This window comes from Glarea lozoyensis (genome assembly GCF_000409485.1).
Source record: "Glarea lozoyensis ATCC 20868 chromosome Unknown GLAREA12, whole genome shotgun sequence".
Lineage (NCBI taxonomy): Eukaryota > Fungi > Ascomycota > Leotiomycetes > Helotiales > Helotiaceae > Glarea > Glarea lozoyensis.
The window spans coordinates 97,107-112,763 of record NW_007360986.1 but is presented as its reverse complement, the minus strand read 5'-3'; the positions used below and the strand labels follow the sequence as shown (position 1 = coordinate 112,763).

General features: G+C 45.6%; 8 protein-coding genes across 8 annotated transcripts; 4 read left to right on the top strand and 4 right to left on the bottom strand.

Moving 5' to 3' along the window:
- Positions 1-40: 40 nt before the first annotated feature.
- On the bottom strand, positions 41-705 carry GLAREA_10495 (RmlC-like cupin; the record flags this gene model as incomplete). The annotated part of the gene is made up of 2 exons (XM_008079596.1): positions 41-351; positions 417-705. 2 exons carry the CDS (start codon positions 703-705, stop codon positions 41-43), a joined length of 600 nt encoding a protein of 199 aa, XP_008077787.1.
- Positions 706-1,272: 567 nt separating this feature from the next.
- On the bottom strand, positions 1,273-3,222 carry GLAREA_10494 (alpha/beta-Hydrolase; the record flags this gene model as incomplete). The annotated part of the gene is made up of 4 exons (XM_008079595.1): positions 1,273-1,369; positions 1,428-2,655; positions 2,706-2,968; positions 3,017-3,222. 4 exons carry the CDS (start codon positions 3,220-3,222, stop codon positions 1,273-1,275), a joined length of 1,794 nt encoding a protein of 597 aa, XP_008077786.1.
- A 632-nt stretch (positions 3,223-3,854) lies between these two features.
- Positions 3,855-4,781, bottom strand: GLAREA_10493 (LigB subunit of an aromatic-ring-opening dioxygenase LigAB; the record flags this gene model as incomplete). Its single annotated transcript, XM_008079594.1, has 2 exons — positions 3,855-4,586; positions 4,638-4,781. 2 exons carry the CDS (start codon positions 4,779-4,781, stop codon positions 3,855-3,857), a joined length of 876 nt encoding a protein of 291 aa, XP_008077785.1.
- A 507-nt stretch (positions 4,782-5,288) lies between these two features.
- GLAREA_10492 (C2H2 and C2HC zinc finger) lies at positions 5,289-8,318 on the top strand (the record flags this gene model as incomplete). Its single annotated transcript, XM_008079593.1, has 4 exons — positions 5,289-6,794; positions 6,842-6,976; positions 7,068-7,195; positions 7,256-8,318. The coding sequence occupies 4 exons, from the start codon at positions 5,289-5,291 to the stop codon at positions 8,316-8,318; spliced, it is 2,832 nt and encodes a 943-aa protein (XP_008077784.1).
- A 154-nt stretch (positions 8,319-8,472) lies between these two features.
- GLAREA_10491 (ALDH-like protein) lies at positions 8,473-10,052 on the bottom strand (the record flags this gene model as incomplete). The annotated part of the gene is made up of 4 exons (XM_008079592.1): positions 8,473-8,878; positions 8,972-9,067; positions 9,118-9,590; positions 9,669-10,052. The coding sequence occupies 4 exons, from the start codon at positions 10,050-10,052 to the stop codon at positions 8,473-8,475; spliced, it is 1,359 nt and encodes a 452-aa protein (XP_008077783.1).
- A 337-nt stretch (positions 10,053-10,389) lies between these two features.
- Positions 10,390-10,880, top strand: GLAREA_10490 (uncharacterized protein; the record flags this gene model as incomplete). The annotated part of the gene is made up of 2 exons (XM_008079591.1): positions 10,390-10,656; positions 10,716-10,880. The coding sequence occupies 2 exons, from the start codon at positions 10,390-10,392 to the stop codon at positions 10,878-10,880; spliced, it is 432 nt and encodes a 143-aa protein (XP_008077782.1).
- A 472-nt stretch (positions 10,881-11,352) lies between these two features.
- Positions 11,353-13,752, top strand: GLAREA_10489 (FAD/NAD(P)-binding protein; the record flags this gene model as incomplete). The annotated part of the gene is made up of 6 exons (XM_008079590.1): positions 11,353-11,511; positions 11,568-11,966; positions 12,035-12,287; positions 12,340-12,534; positions 12,591-12,788; positions 12,836-13,752. 6 exons carry the CDS (start codon positions 11,353-11,355, stop codon positions 13,750-13,752), a joined length of 2,121 nt encoding a protein of 706 aa, XP_008077781.1.
- A 278-nt stretch (positions 13,753-14,030) lies between these two features.
- GLAREA_10488 (FAH) lies at positions 14,031-15,458 on the top strand (the record flags this gene model as incomplete). Its single annotated transcript, XM_008079589.1, has 4 exons — positions 14,031-14,198; positions 14,249-14,530; positions 14,658-14,856; positions 14,908-15,458. The coding sequence occupies 4 exons, from the start codon at positions 14,031-14,033 to the stop codon at positions 15,456-15,458; spliced, it is 1,200 nt and encodes a 399-aa protein (XP_008077780.1).
- Positions 15,459-15,657: the final 199 nt, after the last annotated feature.

Sequence of the window (15,657 nt, the reverse complement as noted above, 5' to 3'; positions counted from 1 at the left end):
TTTGCTCCTTCGATGGTACTCACGAGCATATATTTAAATCTTAATCACTAGCCCTTACACCAGGCATATCACCCAAGTCTTCTTCGAACGATTTACCCCCAACATCAACCTTTTCAGCTCCTATTAGTACATACACCATTCTTGCCCAACCCCCATTTGCGGTTACATTTCTCCAAGCGTGATTTGTAGCTCTCTGGATACAGACATCTCCCCTCTTCATCAGGCGGGTTTCTCCACTATCCAGAACCAGTTCAATTTCTCCTTCAAGAACAATGCCGTAGTCCAAAGATACTGTTCGGTGCATTGGAGATAGAGCATTTGGTGCCATGTCGACGTATCTCAGCACCGTACCTGGAAATTGCGTGTTAAAACTGTAGCAAGTAATTAGGTGAAACAAATTTTGTAAGTATAATTACCAGTACTAATAGTCAGACCAGGCGGCGTGACCATATCTTCCTTGTACGTCTTGATATCTTGCGGCAGAGGGGCGATTCCTGAATCCTGTGCATCTTTGAAAACCACAGGGAATGTTCGAGTGGTGTATCCGAGAAAGAAGTCAGCTGCTGGACCAATGGGTTGCCAAACCGCTTGGCTAGGAATGTCCGTTGACACAACAGCTTTCCCGTCGCTGTCGTGGTCTGTGATGATTCGTTGAACATCTGGAAGCCCTTTTTGACGCTGTTGCTGCGGCTGTGATGTAGTCATGTTGTCGGTTTCAAGTACAGAATTGAATCACAAAATTAGGAAATATGATTTCAATCTGTGCAGCAAAAGTAGATATAGTCTTTCTTGCTGACGCATGTTGTGGTAAGGACTGGGGGGTGCTCTACTGCTGGTAGGGCCGATAGTACCACACCATGTTTGGCTATTACGTCCCGGGATGGTGGGGGTCGCCTAAAATCACCTCTTCCCTCGGCTTGCTTTACTCGCACCTTGAAGTGCCGAATATCAAACGATGGTGTAAACGAAAAATTCGACATTAGAGTTCAATTATCTCGTTAGACTGAACGGACTCCAAGTGAAATCGCATTATACACACTTCTTGCCACGAGCGCAGGTTCCACGGGATGTCTTGAAATTTATAATTTTACATAATGGGTGGGTTTCATGTCTGACTGCCATTATATGCATGTCATCTCTTTAACATAGTAAATCGATTTCTGTTGTGGGAAGCAAAATTTATGTTTTGATAACTGTACTTTTAACTCTATGAATACAAGAAGACCCTATACTATTCTATCAACTTTCGTCCAGCAATATGACAACACTCTTTCAACTCGAACTTGAAGGAATCACTGGCAATACAATGTAATTTTGCGAATTCTCTCCAAAGTGCAAATGGTTGGTTCCTGCAAGCTTGCTTCTTGACCTATGCCAGAGTTAATAATGGAGAGAGCCGAGTATCGTTATAAGATCGCTTCACTTACCTGTCAACTTCATTTGTGTGCTGAAACATTCCGCTACCTTGCGTGTCGCCGCTAGCAACCTCAAAAACTAATCGACCGCCCTTCTCTACGATCACATTTGTAGGCCAAACCTCGACATCAACATCATAAATTTGGCCAGGCGCAACAGGCTGCACATCAGTCGAAAAATAAGTACGATACGGGAGGTATGGTCGGTGAAGAGGGTGACTTTTGTCGACTTTTCGATGCGAGACTCGCAGCCATCCTTTGGTGAGCGGGATTGGATCACCGGCTGTGCCAGTATAGTGGACCTCTTCTCCACTAGGTGAGATGTATCGAAGTGTAACAAAGAGATCGATATCTTTGTCTGGACCGCGTTCAGTCTCTGGGGTCATTGAAACATTGAGGTGTGCTACGATGTGTCCTGTGATTTCTACTTCGGTCTCGAATGGAGAAGTGCTGAATTGCAATGAGTGAGGAGTTTCCAGGTTATCGAGTGCGGGATATGATATCGATGAAGTAACACTTTTTGACTCTGTGCTTAGAGCTCCGTCGGCTGAGAGGAAGTATTTGATGTACTCTGTATTTGCGATTGGCCACGCAGTCTCCTCGCGCCTTTCGTAAGTGGCTTCAAACTCTGGATTGTTGAAGCCCACGTTGCCTTTTCGGGAGACAACACTCACAGGTGCTGTCGCACCTGGCTTTGACCAACCAGTTCTATCTTCACCCTTCAAGAAAGCATCCAAGAAACTCCGCTGGACCTCGACCTCGTCGTGATAATAGAATGGTAAATCGTGCCGCCCGACGATGAAACGAAGATATTTCAACTTTGACCCTGCTTGAACGAAGCCTTCAACATTTCCACGCAGATGGAGCAGGATACCGCCCCAGTTTGCCACAGAAAGCAATGGAACTTCGATATCCGCCAAATTGAAGTCTTTTGAGGCATAGTACTCGTCATCTCTAAAGTAGTTTGCCTGGTTATCCTCATTCTGGTCTCGTCGATTCGACTTCAACTGTTCCGCGGGCAAGTCACCTTCGGCAGTATCTTCCCCCCATTTGGAGGCTGCTCTACCGGGACGGCCATACTGATTCGTAACTACCTGTCGGTTCCACCAGAAATCGATAAATTTGTTAGATAAAATACCTCCGTGTCGGCACCGATCACGATAATAATCCGACATTCCTTCCCACGGAACTATAGCTGCAAGACCTTTTGGTCGTCTAGCCGCTACTCGCCATTGACTCCCTGGATAAGAAGTTAGCATATTGATATTATCGTTTCCTGCAAACTAGTACCTGCATAGTAACTGATACCCAATAGTCCGACCTTGCCAGATGACCACGGCTGCTCTGCAGCCCACTCAACGACGTCAAAGAAACACTCGCTAGTTCCACGAGACATTGTATCCAAGATCCCTGGGGATTGGCCAAGACCTCGCTCATCTGCTCTAACGACTACATAGCCGTGGGCGGTCCAAAATACTGGATCCGGCGTTTCCCAGACACTGTACTTGGACTTGTGTTCCGGGTTGACCTCCGCAAACGATTTCGGGTGAAAGCTGATAATTTGAGTCAATATTGTAATTAAATAATGTCCAGATACTCACTCTGAATATGGAATATCTTTGCCATATGGGCCGTAAGTCACAAGGACGGGGAACTTCGCATCTGCCTCAGCCACGGGACGATATACGTTACACCGAATTGGAAGATTTTTAGCCCGTGGTATATCGACATTCTTTTCAAAAATCAATTTGTTTTGATGATCCTTGTGAACTTCGTGCAAATCTTGAAGTGAATTGGATGTAGCCATTTTGCAGAATCTATTTCCTGTAGTCCACAAAGAAAATATATTTAGGAGACCGTGACAATGTCATAGTTGGACGCCTCCTGAAATATATGTTCGCTCTCGTGCTGTCTGTCGTCGGGGCAGCGGACAAGGGTTCTCGGAACAGTGGTCCCCGGCATTGCGCATTGTCCGAGGTGGACGGGATGCACCATCGGACGTCTAAATGAGAGATGTACTGTCGTAACTTTCAAACAAAATTCGGGTAAAATTATTCGAAAGTACTGCCAAATTAAAGCCTAAGGTGTTGTCATATTGTTAGATCGTTAAAAACAATGTGTATAGTGAACATTGCAAGTTCAGTCCACCGAGTGCTGTAAGCAAACATGGATCCCCGAGACTACGAACTTAAAGTTAATCAAAGCAATGTTATTTCACGTAATGCCTAAGCAGAACTCTTTTCTTCGGTTCAGAGAAAACAAATGATGCCGAGTACCGGCACTACATAGAGTCGTTCGTCCTCTATGTTCTAAAGTCCATTTGCTTTAGACGTAGTGATTCTTTTCTTTAAGTTGCAAATATGCGCATCGCTTGTTGGATAAGTAGAAAAAGTAGACGATTGATTCAAGCGGGAAATAAATCAATGGAAAAATCTACACCTAAGCCTTGATGTCTGTCGACCACGAGCCTAGCGTATACTGCGAATTACACATGTTCTGTAGCTCCCAGTCCTCTGCTCCTAACTCGCATTTAGCCCCTTCATCTTCTAGTCTACCTGCAGCTCCAGCGACAAAACAAGCCGGAATGAAATGATCATCTGTTCCATGAGCGTCTCTGTAATTCGGTAATTTCATCAACATGGTAATTGCTCGACGTAAAGCAAATCCCGAATGCTTCGTTATTGCATCTTCAAACTCCTGTCTAAAGTCCAACATGGCGATATCTGGTGGATTCTCTTGGGCAAAGTTGTCCTGATACATCAACATTTGACCCCATGAATTTCTGTACAGATTGTGGACCGAGCCGCCAGTGCCAATGACCAGAGTCCTCTCGCTCTCATATCGAAGAGGAGCCAGCGCATCGCCAACTCTGACGTGGTAATGTGGGTCATACCGAGCGTTCATGCTGATTATCGTTGTCGGCGGACAACCAGCAGGAAACATGCGAATAAGGATTAAGAACGTGTCATGAATCCAGTCAAACGTTTGGTTGATTTTAGCATTGAATCCCGCGTCTAACAACAACTTAACACACTTGTCTGCCATGGGCAAGTCTGCAACTAATTCGTAATCGACATATTTGGAAGGGTGCACGTAAGCCACTGGTGACTTCTTAGGCGTTGGATTTGCGGCAACCTCGATGGCATCGCCCACCGTAGCCCAGTGAGCGCCCTATGCTTCTGATCAGTACAAAATCCCAAAAAATATTACGAACTTACTTACCATTATCACAACATGCTTGACGCCGTTTGCTAGCGCTTCGTCGCCGCATTTTTTCCAATAGTCGGCGGATCTTGACGCTTCTCCAAGCATAGCAGTCGAGCCATGGGAGAAGAAATGAACCGGGCTGGGAGTTTCGGTAACCATTGTACAGATCTCCAGAAAGTGAACGGGCTTGGAAAGATGATTGAATAATCCGCTCCATCCACCGACTTTTCTTATACCGAACTTCGGCACTACGTAACAAACTAATATCTCACCCACAACTCCCTCGCCCTTAAGGTTGTTGTGTAGTAGGCAACTCTATCCTCTCCACACTCCCCCGGCATTGAATCCTAGTTTTTCGTACTACTAGCAACGGAGTACTACGCACCCCGCATCCACGGTTTCTCGCCACCTCGCTTCCTCACCCACATCTTCCGACCGCAATAAACGAGAAACCTCAACGACCTCCACTTTCCATCCTCTCCGTTTCGCCCATCTCTTCCTACCGGGACCACCAAGACGTTGCCAAATTGTCTGTTACCCCTTCAATTACAGCTGCCTACAGCCGCCCAACATCCGTAGTGCAGTACAGTACCCCCGCAAACATCCTACGGAGGCGTTGATGAGACAGCTGCACGGGTCCCAGCTCTGGCGGCAGTCGGCCTAACGATGGAAGGGCAACCCCACGGCCTGCCCAGCACACCTCCGCCGGAGGCATGTGTAGGAAATCCACAATTACTCCCGCCAGAGACTTTGGCCCAGGGCAACTCACAAATTGAACGAGTGGGCTCGGACAAAGCTACCCACCAGTGCCCTCTGTGCCCACGTAAGTACGAGAGAGCGGATCACCTCAGCCGCCATCTGAAAACACACGAGAATGCTCGCTCTCACAGGTGTAATCAGTGTTCTAAGCGCTTCAATCGAGCCGACTTACTCAGCCGACACGAAAGTAGCCACAACCGCACGCCTGGCAAGCGAAAGGATGATGGTGACCGGGTCCTTGTCGCCTGCCGCGCTTGCATAGCCTCGAAATCCAAATGTCAAGATGAAAAGCCTTGTGTTCGGTGCGTCACAAAGGGGATTCGATGCGAAGTTTCGCCAAACAGGGCCCGAGCACAGTCTACTTCTTTGCATAAGAATCCGGCTGCGAGTGCATCATTTGGTAACAGGTCTAGCAAGTCTGCTTCACCAAGACGGCTTAATGGGGAAGGCTCTGCTCATCAGGGACAGCTCTCAAGATCTTCAGAGATAGAAGAACACATGGGCGACGATACTGAAGGTGTCGCTTACCGAGAACAATTATCGGGATTTTCCAGAGACGGAAGCGCGAATGGGGCAACTATGATGGGTGATAGTAACGCTATGGAGGTAGATTACGACGAACAGTCTATTGGCGTGGCTTTCCAGACTGCTGGCATCAATAGGGGGTCCAGTATTGGAGGTGGGGCACTCAATTCTGTCCATTTGTCCTCGGTGTATGATCAACCTCCTGCTGAGCAGTTTATATCACTTGCAGACCAATATCAGTTTACCGAGCAATTTGGGTTTATTCCAAGGAATACCTATTTTGGGGAAGAAGATGACTTTGATATGTGGGAGATGGATGGTGCCGGATTTGAATTCCAACCCTTCATGGAGTCAGCACCAACGCAGGAGCGGCAAAGCGAAAAGCCTGTTGAGGAATGCTCAAGCTCGAGCTCACGGGCAACAAAGCTTCACGCAGCGTTTGAGAAGTCTGCATGGATCTGGAATCCTACGCAGAATGATCACTCCCTGAATGACCAGACCAATCTTGAGGTCGATGACACCAACATCGCAGTCGCCTCCACCCCCGAAACTCCTGGCACGACCATGGATCAATTCCTCTTTTGTTGCATAGATTCGAGTATGAGAGACCGGATTCTCCATATCATCTTTAATCTTCGTGTATATCATACCCCCATTCGCGCCTTTCCTCCTTTGAGTCTCTTGAACCTTCTAATTCAGGTCCACTTTGCACAATCAAAATTCAATGCCGACCATTTAATACATGCAGCCTCGTTTGATTCAAAGTTGGCTTTACCAGAGCTCGTCCTCGCCATTACCGCTGCAGGTGCCAATGCAATATTAACACCTTCCATACGAAGGATGGGCCTCGCCCTCCAAGAAATTGTGAGGCATACAATTGCTGAACTAGTTAGTCTTTTCTGGTTTTTACACGATTGGCCATCTAATAATTGTAGTGGGAACGTAACAACGCCAACACCCGCCGGTTGCAAACAATACAAGCTTGGATTTTGAATTGCGAAATTGGACTTTGGAGTGGCGTCAAGCGGAAGATGGAAATCGCGGAGAGTTTTCTTCAGCCTGTGATTGTCGTACGTTTGATATATCCTCCTATCTCCCAATTCTTTTGCTTTCTGGATTTGCACGCAGACTTCAATAATATTCATGTTAACTGTAACCAAGATGATGAGAAGGTCGGGCGTTTTTGCCATGGGAAAAACACCTTCAGACTTACGACCTACCAAGCACGACCCTGATGCAGTTTTGCATGCTAAGTGGAATAGATTTATTGAACGTGAATCATACAAACGGTAAGAGATTCTCTCGATACACTTTCAAAAAGCAGACACCAGCTCATTCCCCACTTTTAGTTTGGCGCTGCGCACATTCATTCAAGATGCGCAAGCTTCGTCGGGGTTTCAGAAACCACCACAAATCTCGTTTACGGAGCTTGACTTTGATCTTCCCTCTTCCCAGGACCTGTGGCTTGCACAGTCCCCAGTCCAATGGCGAGATGTGTATCTCGAGAAGCAGGACGTGGACATCCCGATGTTACTAGAAGCAATGCAGAACCCAGAACTTTTATCACAATCGGAGGCACTCATTGACAGCAAGGCTTGCGCTATGGCAATAACAGCTGGGCATTGGGGTCAGATATGGAGATTGGCAGAAGCTAAAAAGTTCTACCCAACTTTTAAGGCTGCATATCGCCTTTCTTTAATGACTGAACAGGATGAACTGTATCGAGCTCTGATCTCGGGGGTGGCAAGTATGTCAGATTTATGTAAGCATGATCCTTCAATAGCTCTTTTCGGCGAGTTCTTCTTAATGGTGTCCCACGAGGCACCTGAAGATATCCAACGTTTTGCGGGGAAGTTTGGACCCGAAGAATCTCGAAAGGTCTTCGGAACCTTCCAAGAATGGTCCAATCTTCCGGAGAGCAGAATGACTATCTGGCATGCAGGACAGGTATTGAGGGCGGCAGCACAGTTCAATCAATGCAGTTTGAAAGACTTTTACGCCGTTGCAGTCTACTATGCGGCTCTGACACTTTGGATTTACGGAACGATGCTTTTCTCTCGCGAAAAGGACCTATTTGGACCAGTCTCCCATCAAAGAGTAGTCAACACCGAAACTATCTCAGATTCTGTGGCTTTGAATCAGGCCGAGAACGAATCCGTAAAGACTTTTCGCGTCGTGAATAAAGGGACACCGGGTCTTGTGGTAATAGATAACGATCAAATCCACCGCTTTAAGCCGCTCTCATCTACAAGGTGTGTCTTGGAGTACGCTCAGAACATACTTAGAACCAATTTTTCGAACTCCCATGAAACATTGCCAGGCATGATAGAGAGTTTAGCAAATCTCATGGCAGATCTGAGCTCTTTACCGGAAGGTAGGAACTCTCGAATGGCGACGGAGGGGCCAGATTAGACCATAATCACACATGCTGAAAAGTGTTGGAGACCGCGGACTAAACTTGTTGCAGATGATTTGCAGGAAATCTGGCTTATTTCCAACGTCTCATATTGGAGATTATTTATAGAAAAGCAAAATGAGAATACATATTTTTAAGGGTCCGATCACTCTACCCCCATAAAGCTAACACTCGCTTGCTGGCAATCCACGAAAACCAAGTTGCCAACGGAACAAAGATACAGAATGTCATTCCAAGTCCAATAAAAATTCCTTGCTCAAAAAACCCTAAAGCGTGGCCCATTTTCTGCCCTACGGGTTTTAGGGGCTGAAGTGCTGACTCGTGAAGTTCTTCCACTGAAGAGGGTATGGTGGCAACAGTGTTTATGATTTTTGGCCTCGGTACACTCAACATCTCGGTTGTATAACGTGGATGTAACGAATGTGGACTTGACACTGGTCCTATCAACAGTTGTCTTGGGATCTGATCGACGTAGCTGACCGCCGCTGGGATTTGTTCACTCATGAACTTTGCAACGCTGGGAGTTGCAAACAGGTACGTGGCTCTTCTCGCTTCACTAAAGTTTCCTCGTTAGCCTTTAGTACGAATAGAAATCTTTCCTTTTTTGACATCCGGAGGATAACTCAGACTTTATGTGTGAGGTACTTACAACCCTTGTTGCTTCACTGTAGTGTCCACAATTCCTGTTGATGAGAGGACGTGAATATAAGGTCTATTGGTCTTTGTAGCGATCAACGCAGAATTACTAATAAGAACAATTAGCTGAAATAATACTGAGTGGACTTGGGTACCAACCTGTCTCTGCTCTCTACAATTGCTAGGCCATACACGCCCAACTTCGTCAGCGTGATCTGACCTAGACTTTCTGCCTCCACTAGGTCCTTGTGGTATTCAACATCTGTGTCATATTGGAAGTTCTCAAAGTCTTGCACAGTCATGAGGTCTTTCGCGTATTCCAAGCATAGTTTTTCAAAGCTGTCCTTTACAAATTCATGAACAATCACCAAACCAGGAGAGTATGGTGAGTTACAGTTGTGAGGTAACCGTGAGTTGACGATGGCTCGGACTGCTATTTTTAAATCTGCTGACCTATCAACAACGGCTAATGACTTGCTGTAATATGTCCCTGAGCCTGTCAATATTTGTTCTTCTTCACCTGCTGTTCCATCTATAAAAAGATCTGCTCCAGAGATGTCCGGGGATGAGAATTTGGAAGATACCGCGAACAAATCTTTATCAAGTGCGCTTGCGATGATATTACTGAGCGACTTGTCGAGAGAGTGGTAATTTTCGCCGATCAAATCATAAGGTTAGCAAAGCAAAAGGTATCACCTAAAGCGACATACCTCAAGATACAGGGCATTTTTCGCCGCAATTGCCATTGCAACAACTGTTACAATTGAGTACAATCGGCTATGTGTGCCAGGGCGAAAAGCAATCACCCCTAATCCTGATCTGCTATTTAAATTGTCTTTCCCATCTTTGATGAGATATTCGTCTTTCAAAGCTTGATCAAAATCAAGGGTTTCGTAAGCTTTGTTGACTGAGTCCATGGCGAGGTAAAATTCTGTTTTTGCAATTGTTTTGCTTATACCCGAGTCCTTGCAAAGTGCATCTTGTAACTGCTCGGCTCCATTACGAAGCGCCAAGTGCAGCTGCTGTAGTTGATATTGTCGATATCGAACATTTTCCAATCTGCCGTCGATGATAGTGCCGCGAACCTTTTCCATTTTCAAGAAGCTTTGTGTAGTTTTGCGAATTTCTAATAAACAGAGAGGAAATGCTCATACAAATTTGGTCTATATAAATTAAACTTGTCCTACCAAACCAAAACCGATGATATAAAGCTGTGTGTGGCCCAAAAGGTGGGTGGTCCCACTCTTGTGTGGAGTGCATTGGGGCGATTTTCCCCCACCCGGATGTCCACATTTGGAGACATACCGAGAAAATAACAACCTTGAGGCGGGGGAGACCACCGCTTCAACGAAAGGTGTTTCTTTATGCCGACGTAGCAGAAGTTCAAGTGACAATTTATTTTCTTGGATTATTCAATACCATTTCGCTGCGATGAGCCCGACCAACACTATCACCCAGCTGGGAGAGGCTTTAAACGACTACACGATCCATTTAACAGGCCACGATGCTACGAACCATCAAATGATAGAAGAAGATACTTTAGCCTCTAACCAACGAAATTGGCCCACAGACTACCACCGTGTTCCTCCACACAGGCCGATAAATAGAGACTTGGACCCTGAAGAGAGACCGAGAGGAAGTAACACGGCGGAGTTCATCTTCATCAGCATTATGTTTACTGGTGTCTTCACAAGCGCTGTACGTATAGATCGAACTCAGGGGAAGATTTAAGCTGCTGACAGTATTGTAGTCATTAGCACAGCTTTGGGGCAGGACTGGAGGACCGTTTTGTCCCAATTTATTCAATTATGCAATTGGAGGGGAATGGTAGACATAGCGAGTTGGGAAAAGGGAGAAAAGGAAGACGAGATTTAGCATATGGAACAGATCTAGGGTTACAAACTTGGGATTTGATGCACTGAGAATAAGAACCATGCTTTCTTTATCATTATCCTGTACAATCGAACGTAGTCTAATCCATACGGAAATGAATCACTTCCAACCGGATTCAAATAAAGTTGGATTCTGCTTCAATTAGCAAATCCTTAGCTAGCATCACTTCATTAGTTTAGCTATCGTAGAGGCTGTCTACTTCAGTCAAAGTAAAACAAAAATGATCAGGATACCTCTGTCTGCGTATGAAGACGCTAGGTGGAGAACAGACTCTCTTTGCGGGGCCACCGGAAGCGAGGTAACGGTAATTTCCATGTAGGAGCCGAGTTGACTCCCACTGCGGAACCACTACATCCACGAGGCGGTATTCGTCGTGTTCCATTGTCCGGGCCCGACAAGTGTTGTTGAATAGTGATAAATAGCCCTGTTACATTTAGTGAGCTCTCTGTTCCACCTTGCATCCAAAAAATCATACAACAAAGAAGTCACTCAACATTCGAAATGGGGTCCATTAACGAGAGCAAAAACGATATAATGCAACCCGAGTTCACTAAAAGCGGATTACCGAGACAAACTCCGTTGAACGTAATCATCGTGGGAGCCGGTATTGGTGGCTTGACTGCAGCGATTGGATTGCGACGAAATGGTCATAAAGTGACGGTAAGATCATACCTTGAAATAAATTAGTGAAGACTGACTGGTTTGCGAGGAAATAGCTCCTTGAACAATCACGCTTTGCAAACGAGACGGGAGCAGCAATCCACCTTTGTCCAAATGCCAACGGTCTTCTCCGCCACTATGGAATGCCCCCAGAAGATTTTGGGGCCGTGACTGTACACAGTGTGAAAGACTACACTTCTAAAGGAAACGTCATCAAGAAAATTGACATGACAGAGTCAAGCAAACTTTGGCAGAATCCTTGGCAGCTCTCCCACAGAGTTCGGCTTCATGAGACATTGAAGAAGACTGCAACCTCGCCCGATGGAATCGGAACGCCTGCAACTCTCCATGTCTCGAGCAGAGTGGCGGCTGTAGATCCTCAAAGTGCCACTGTAACTTTAGAGAACGGAGATATAATCCAAGCCGACCTTGTCGTTGGTGCCGATGGGTTAAGGGTAAGTCTATTCCAGCGTTGTGTGTTAAATGTGTAAGATAATCATATCTGATCCCGTTTCTTTAATAGTCCGTAACCAGAAAAGCAGTCGTCGGCCATTCTGGAAAGTTAATCCCTTCAGGAAAGGCTGCATTTCGCTTCCTCATACCGCGCGAGGCTGCGTTGTCAGTCGCGGGCTCCTCAGCAATCATGGAAGAATCAAATCAACTGAGCATGTGGTTTCTAAGTGACAGGAGGGTCGTTATGTATCCATGTAATGACAATGAGCTGCTAAACTTTGTGTGCATACATCCTGAACATGAATCTCAAGGAAGTTCGGAAGGTTAGTTCTCTCTTACATCGTTCTGACGTCCAATGAGCTGACTTTCCAAAAGAATGGAACAAAAATGCCACTCTAGACCAGGTGCTGAAAGTTTATGAGGGGTTCGACCCTAGACTTCTAAATGTTATTCGGGTGGCAGATCCGGAGAGTATTAAGGTCTGGAAGCTTATTGACATGGAAAACTTACCAACATGGATTAATGGCAAGGTCGGTCTCCTCGGAGATGCTGCGCATCCATTTCTACCACGTAAGTAAACTGCAGCCCATATGTACTTTCGTCTTAGTTCTAATATGTTTTTTAAGATCAAGGTCAAGGTGGAGGGGTTGCGATTGAGGATGCCGTTGCGCTCGCGGTTGTTTTCTCGGGGGATACAACGCCAGAGGAGGTTCCTGAGCGTCTTAAACTCTACGAAAAGGTACGTTTCGAGCGAGCCCATGCCATACAAGAGTTTTCTCGACAAGCAGGAGCGGATTTTGTCGACGGAAAACCTCGGCTTGATTGTAAGCACCCTCTCTATTAGAGAAAGGATGGGTACTTATTTTGATAGTGATGAAATATGTTCCGTACAATTTTGGCCACGACGAGTACCACAACTCCACCAAAGTACTTGCAAATTGGAAAATTAGCAGAAGCAAGCCAGTTTACCAGAGAATGCCGTTGGTGTTTGGTGTCACTCCTGGGCCAAGACAAGATTCACTCGGCCACAGCCAAGTCTCAGGTGAGGAGAAGTTTGTCACTGCAACGATCAAGTTTAGAAGCTCTCGGACCTTTCTTCAAAACTTATTCCCGAGCGAATCGTTCAAATTTAAATCGCCTGCGACGGTAGTGACTGCGAGCTTCAGATCAACAACTGTGTCGAACATGAATTGGCTTGGTGGACGCGGATATAACCATTTTGGTCTTTATCTCCATGACGTTCTGTACACGAAACGTGATGGAAGCGTTGTTGATGGTACATATTTGCCAATCCTGTTCGAAAACCTCACAGATCCAATCCTCTCAGGGAGAGACGAACTTGGAATGCCAAAGGTTTATTGCGATCTCGACATCCAGCGGCAGCAGTCATCCTACACTTTGAAGGCTTCATGGCAGGCACAAACATTTGGCACATTTGTGATCGAGGACTTGCATACCACAGACACAAAAGAGGAAGTAGCATCGTCAGATGCTAGGATCCTAGTCTACAAATACAGTCCTGCCGTTGGAAAACGAGGTACAGCGGACTGCGAATATCCGGTTGTCGTACATCACGGAGCTGATGCGGAGCTGAAGCCGCAGACTACAACAAGACAGGTTTCAAGCAGTGCCAGCATAAGTTTCGAATCTTTAGACACTGGCAGAATTCCTACCTTGCACCATATCGTGAGCAAGTTAGCAGAGATTCCTATTTATAGCGTCATTGAGGCAAGCGTAGTTAATGGGAGTGGTGTTCCTGATTTGATTTCGGCAGAACGAATAGAATAGGACACGGATGTGAAGAATTTATCGGTAGAATTAAAAGTCTCTGCAGCTGTTTTCCAATGACCAAGACAATTTGCTGTCAAGAACATCCCATCTGTGTGTGGCTTCTGTGTGCTCAGCTTCACCCCACCAAACATGTGACTCCCCCACATCCCGAAACAAATTGCTTGGTCGTGGTTGATTACATTACCCTAACATTTTTGTAAACAAGGAATGGTATTTGTACCACACGTTTGAAGGACCCTCTTACAATCTGGTCATCGTTCGCTGTATCTTGCAAAATGTATGCCGACCATTTTTCTCTCAATAATTTACCTTTCGGAATAGCAAGCTCGACGGCACATCCAACCAGATGTGTTGTAACAAGACTTAGGAACACTGTCATCTTTCTTGATGGACTTCAGGGGGTTGTAAGTCTTTCCAAAGACCTGATAGCAACTCTTCGGCTGGTATGTAAACCTCATTCGAACAACTCAAATCTTCTCTCTAACTTTTTCAGCCGACTGTGAATAAACTTGCGGCACGCCCCAAATATGAGCATAAGCTACTTCGCGAAATTTTGATTGATGTTCTCGGCAAGAAAACTCCACCAGAATTACATACCGAAGATGTGTCATCGGTTCAAATGCATCTCCCTGTTGATGCTGCTGGATTCACAGATTTCTCTTGCTCCATGGAACATTGTTTAAATGCCGGAGAAGCCATAATGAAAAAAAGGGTCCTACCGCCTGGGTTTTTGCATTTTCCAATAGGCTACACCGGTCGTACCTCTTCACTAGTGGTGTGTGTTTCAGTTCAAGTTTCCCATGTCTATGGATATTTTGCTGTACCGGCGGTTTTCAAAAAAGAAGTAGCGCAACTTCTGATTCGCAAATATTGGTGGAAAATATGTTGACTGCTATCTACAGGTATCGGGGACCCCTATCACAAGGCCGAATGGGCACTTCAAACAAAAGGAAGAAGTTGTGGATGGGCCAACAAGACAGATGGATTATGAGCTTGAGGTTGCGGCCATTATTGGTAAATCTTCGACATTGGGGGAACCCATCTCAATAAATGATGCAGATGACCATATATTCGGACTGGTATTGATAAATGACTGGAGTGGTGGGTGATCCATAAATTTCCTTTTACTGAACCCTTCTAACCATAATTTAGCACGAGATATTCAAGGCCTGGAAATGTCTCCACTGGGTCCCATGAATGGAAAAAGCTTTGCCACAACCATGAGCCCATGGATTGTCACGCTTTTTGCTCTGGAGCCTGCCGAGATTCCAGCTCGACCCAAAGACCTCCCTGTTTCCTCTTATCTACGAGATAATAAACAAGCAAATACGTACGACATCAAGCTCGAAGCGGAATTAGTTACGAATGAATCGACAACAACTATTTGTCGCTCAGAGTTGAAATGGATGTATTGGACTGTAAGGGACCTAGTAGCTCATCAAACCTCTAATGGTTGCAATCTCAACACGGGAGATATTTTGGCAACAGGCACCATCTCAGGAACTGTTGAAACCTCACATGGCTGTCTTTTAGAACTGACCAAAGGAGGAGAAAACGACTTCGCGTTAAGCGATGGAGATTCAAGAACATATCTCCAGGATGGTGATATGATAAGGTTAACAGCCCATGTTAGCGAAGGTGTCGGGTTTGGTGATTGTTGCGGAACCCTTCTACCTGCAATTCAGCGTCAAAAAAAGCTGTAGTGTTCAAGTAATTTATATTATTCTTTCAAGGAATCATATTCCTTAGATTGTGTACTTTTGCCACCACGAGCATGCTTTACTTCAAAGTTTTCTACTCTTCTGGTGTGGTGCTTATATTCCCTGGCCCATAATGTCCACAAGTTACAATAGAAACCCTCTAGAGATATTGGAAAGAAGGTTTCATGCTTACGTTGCTCAA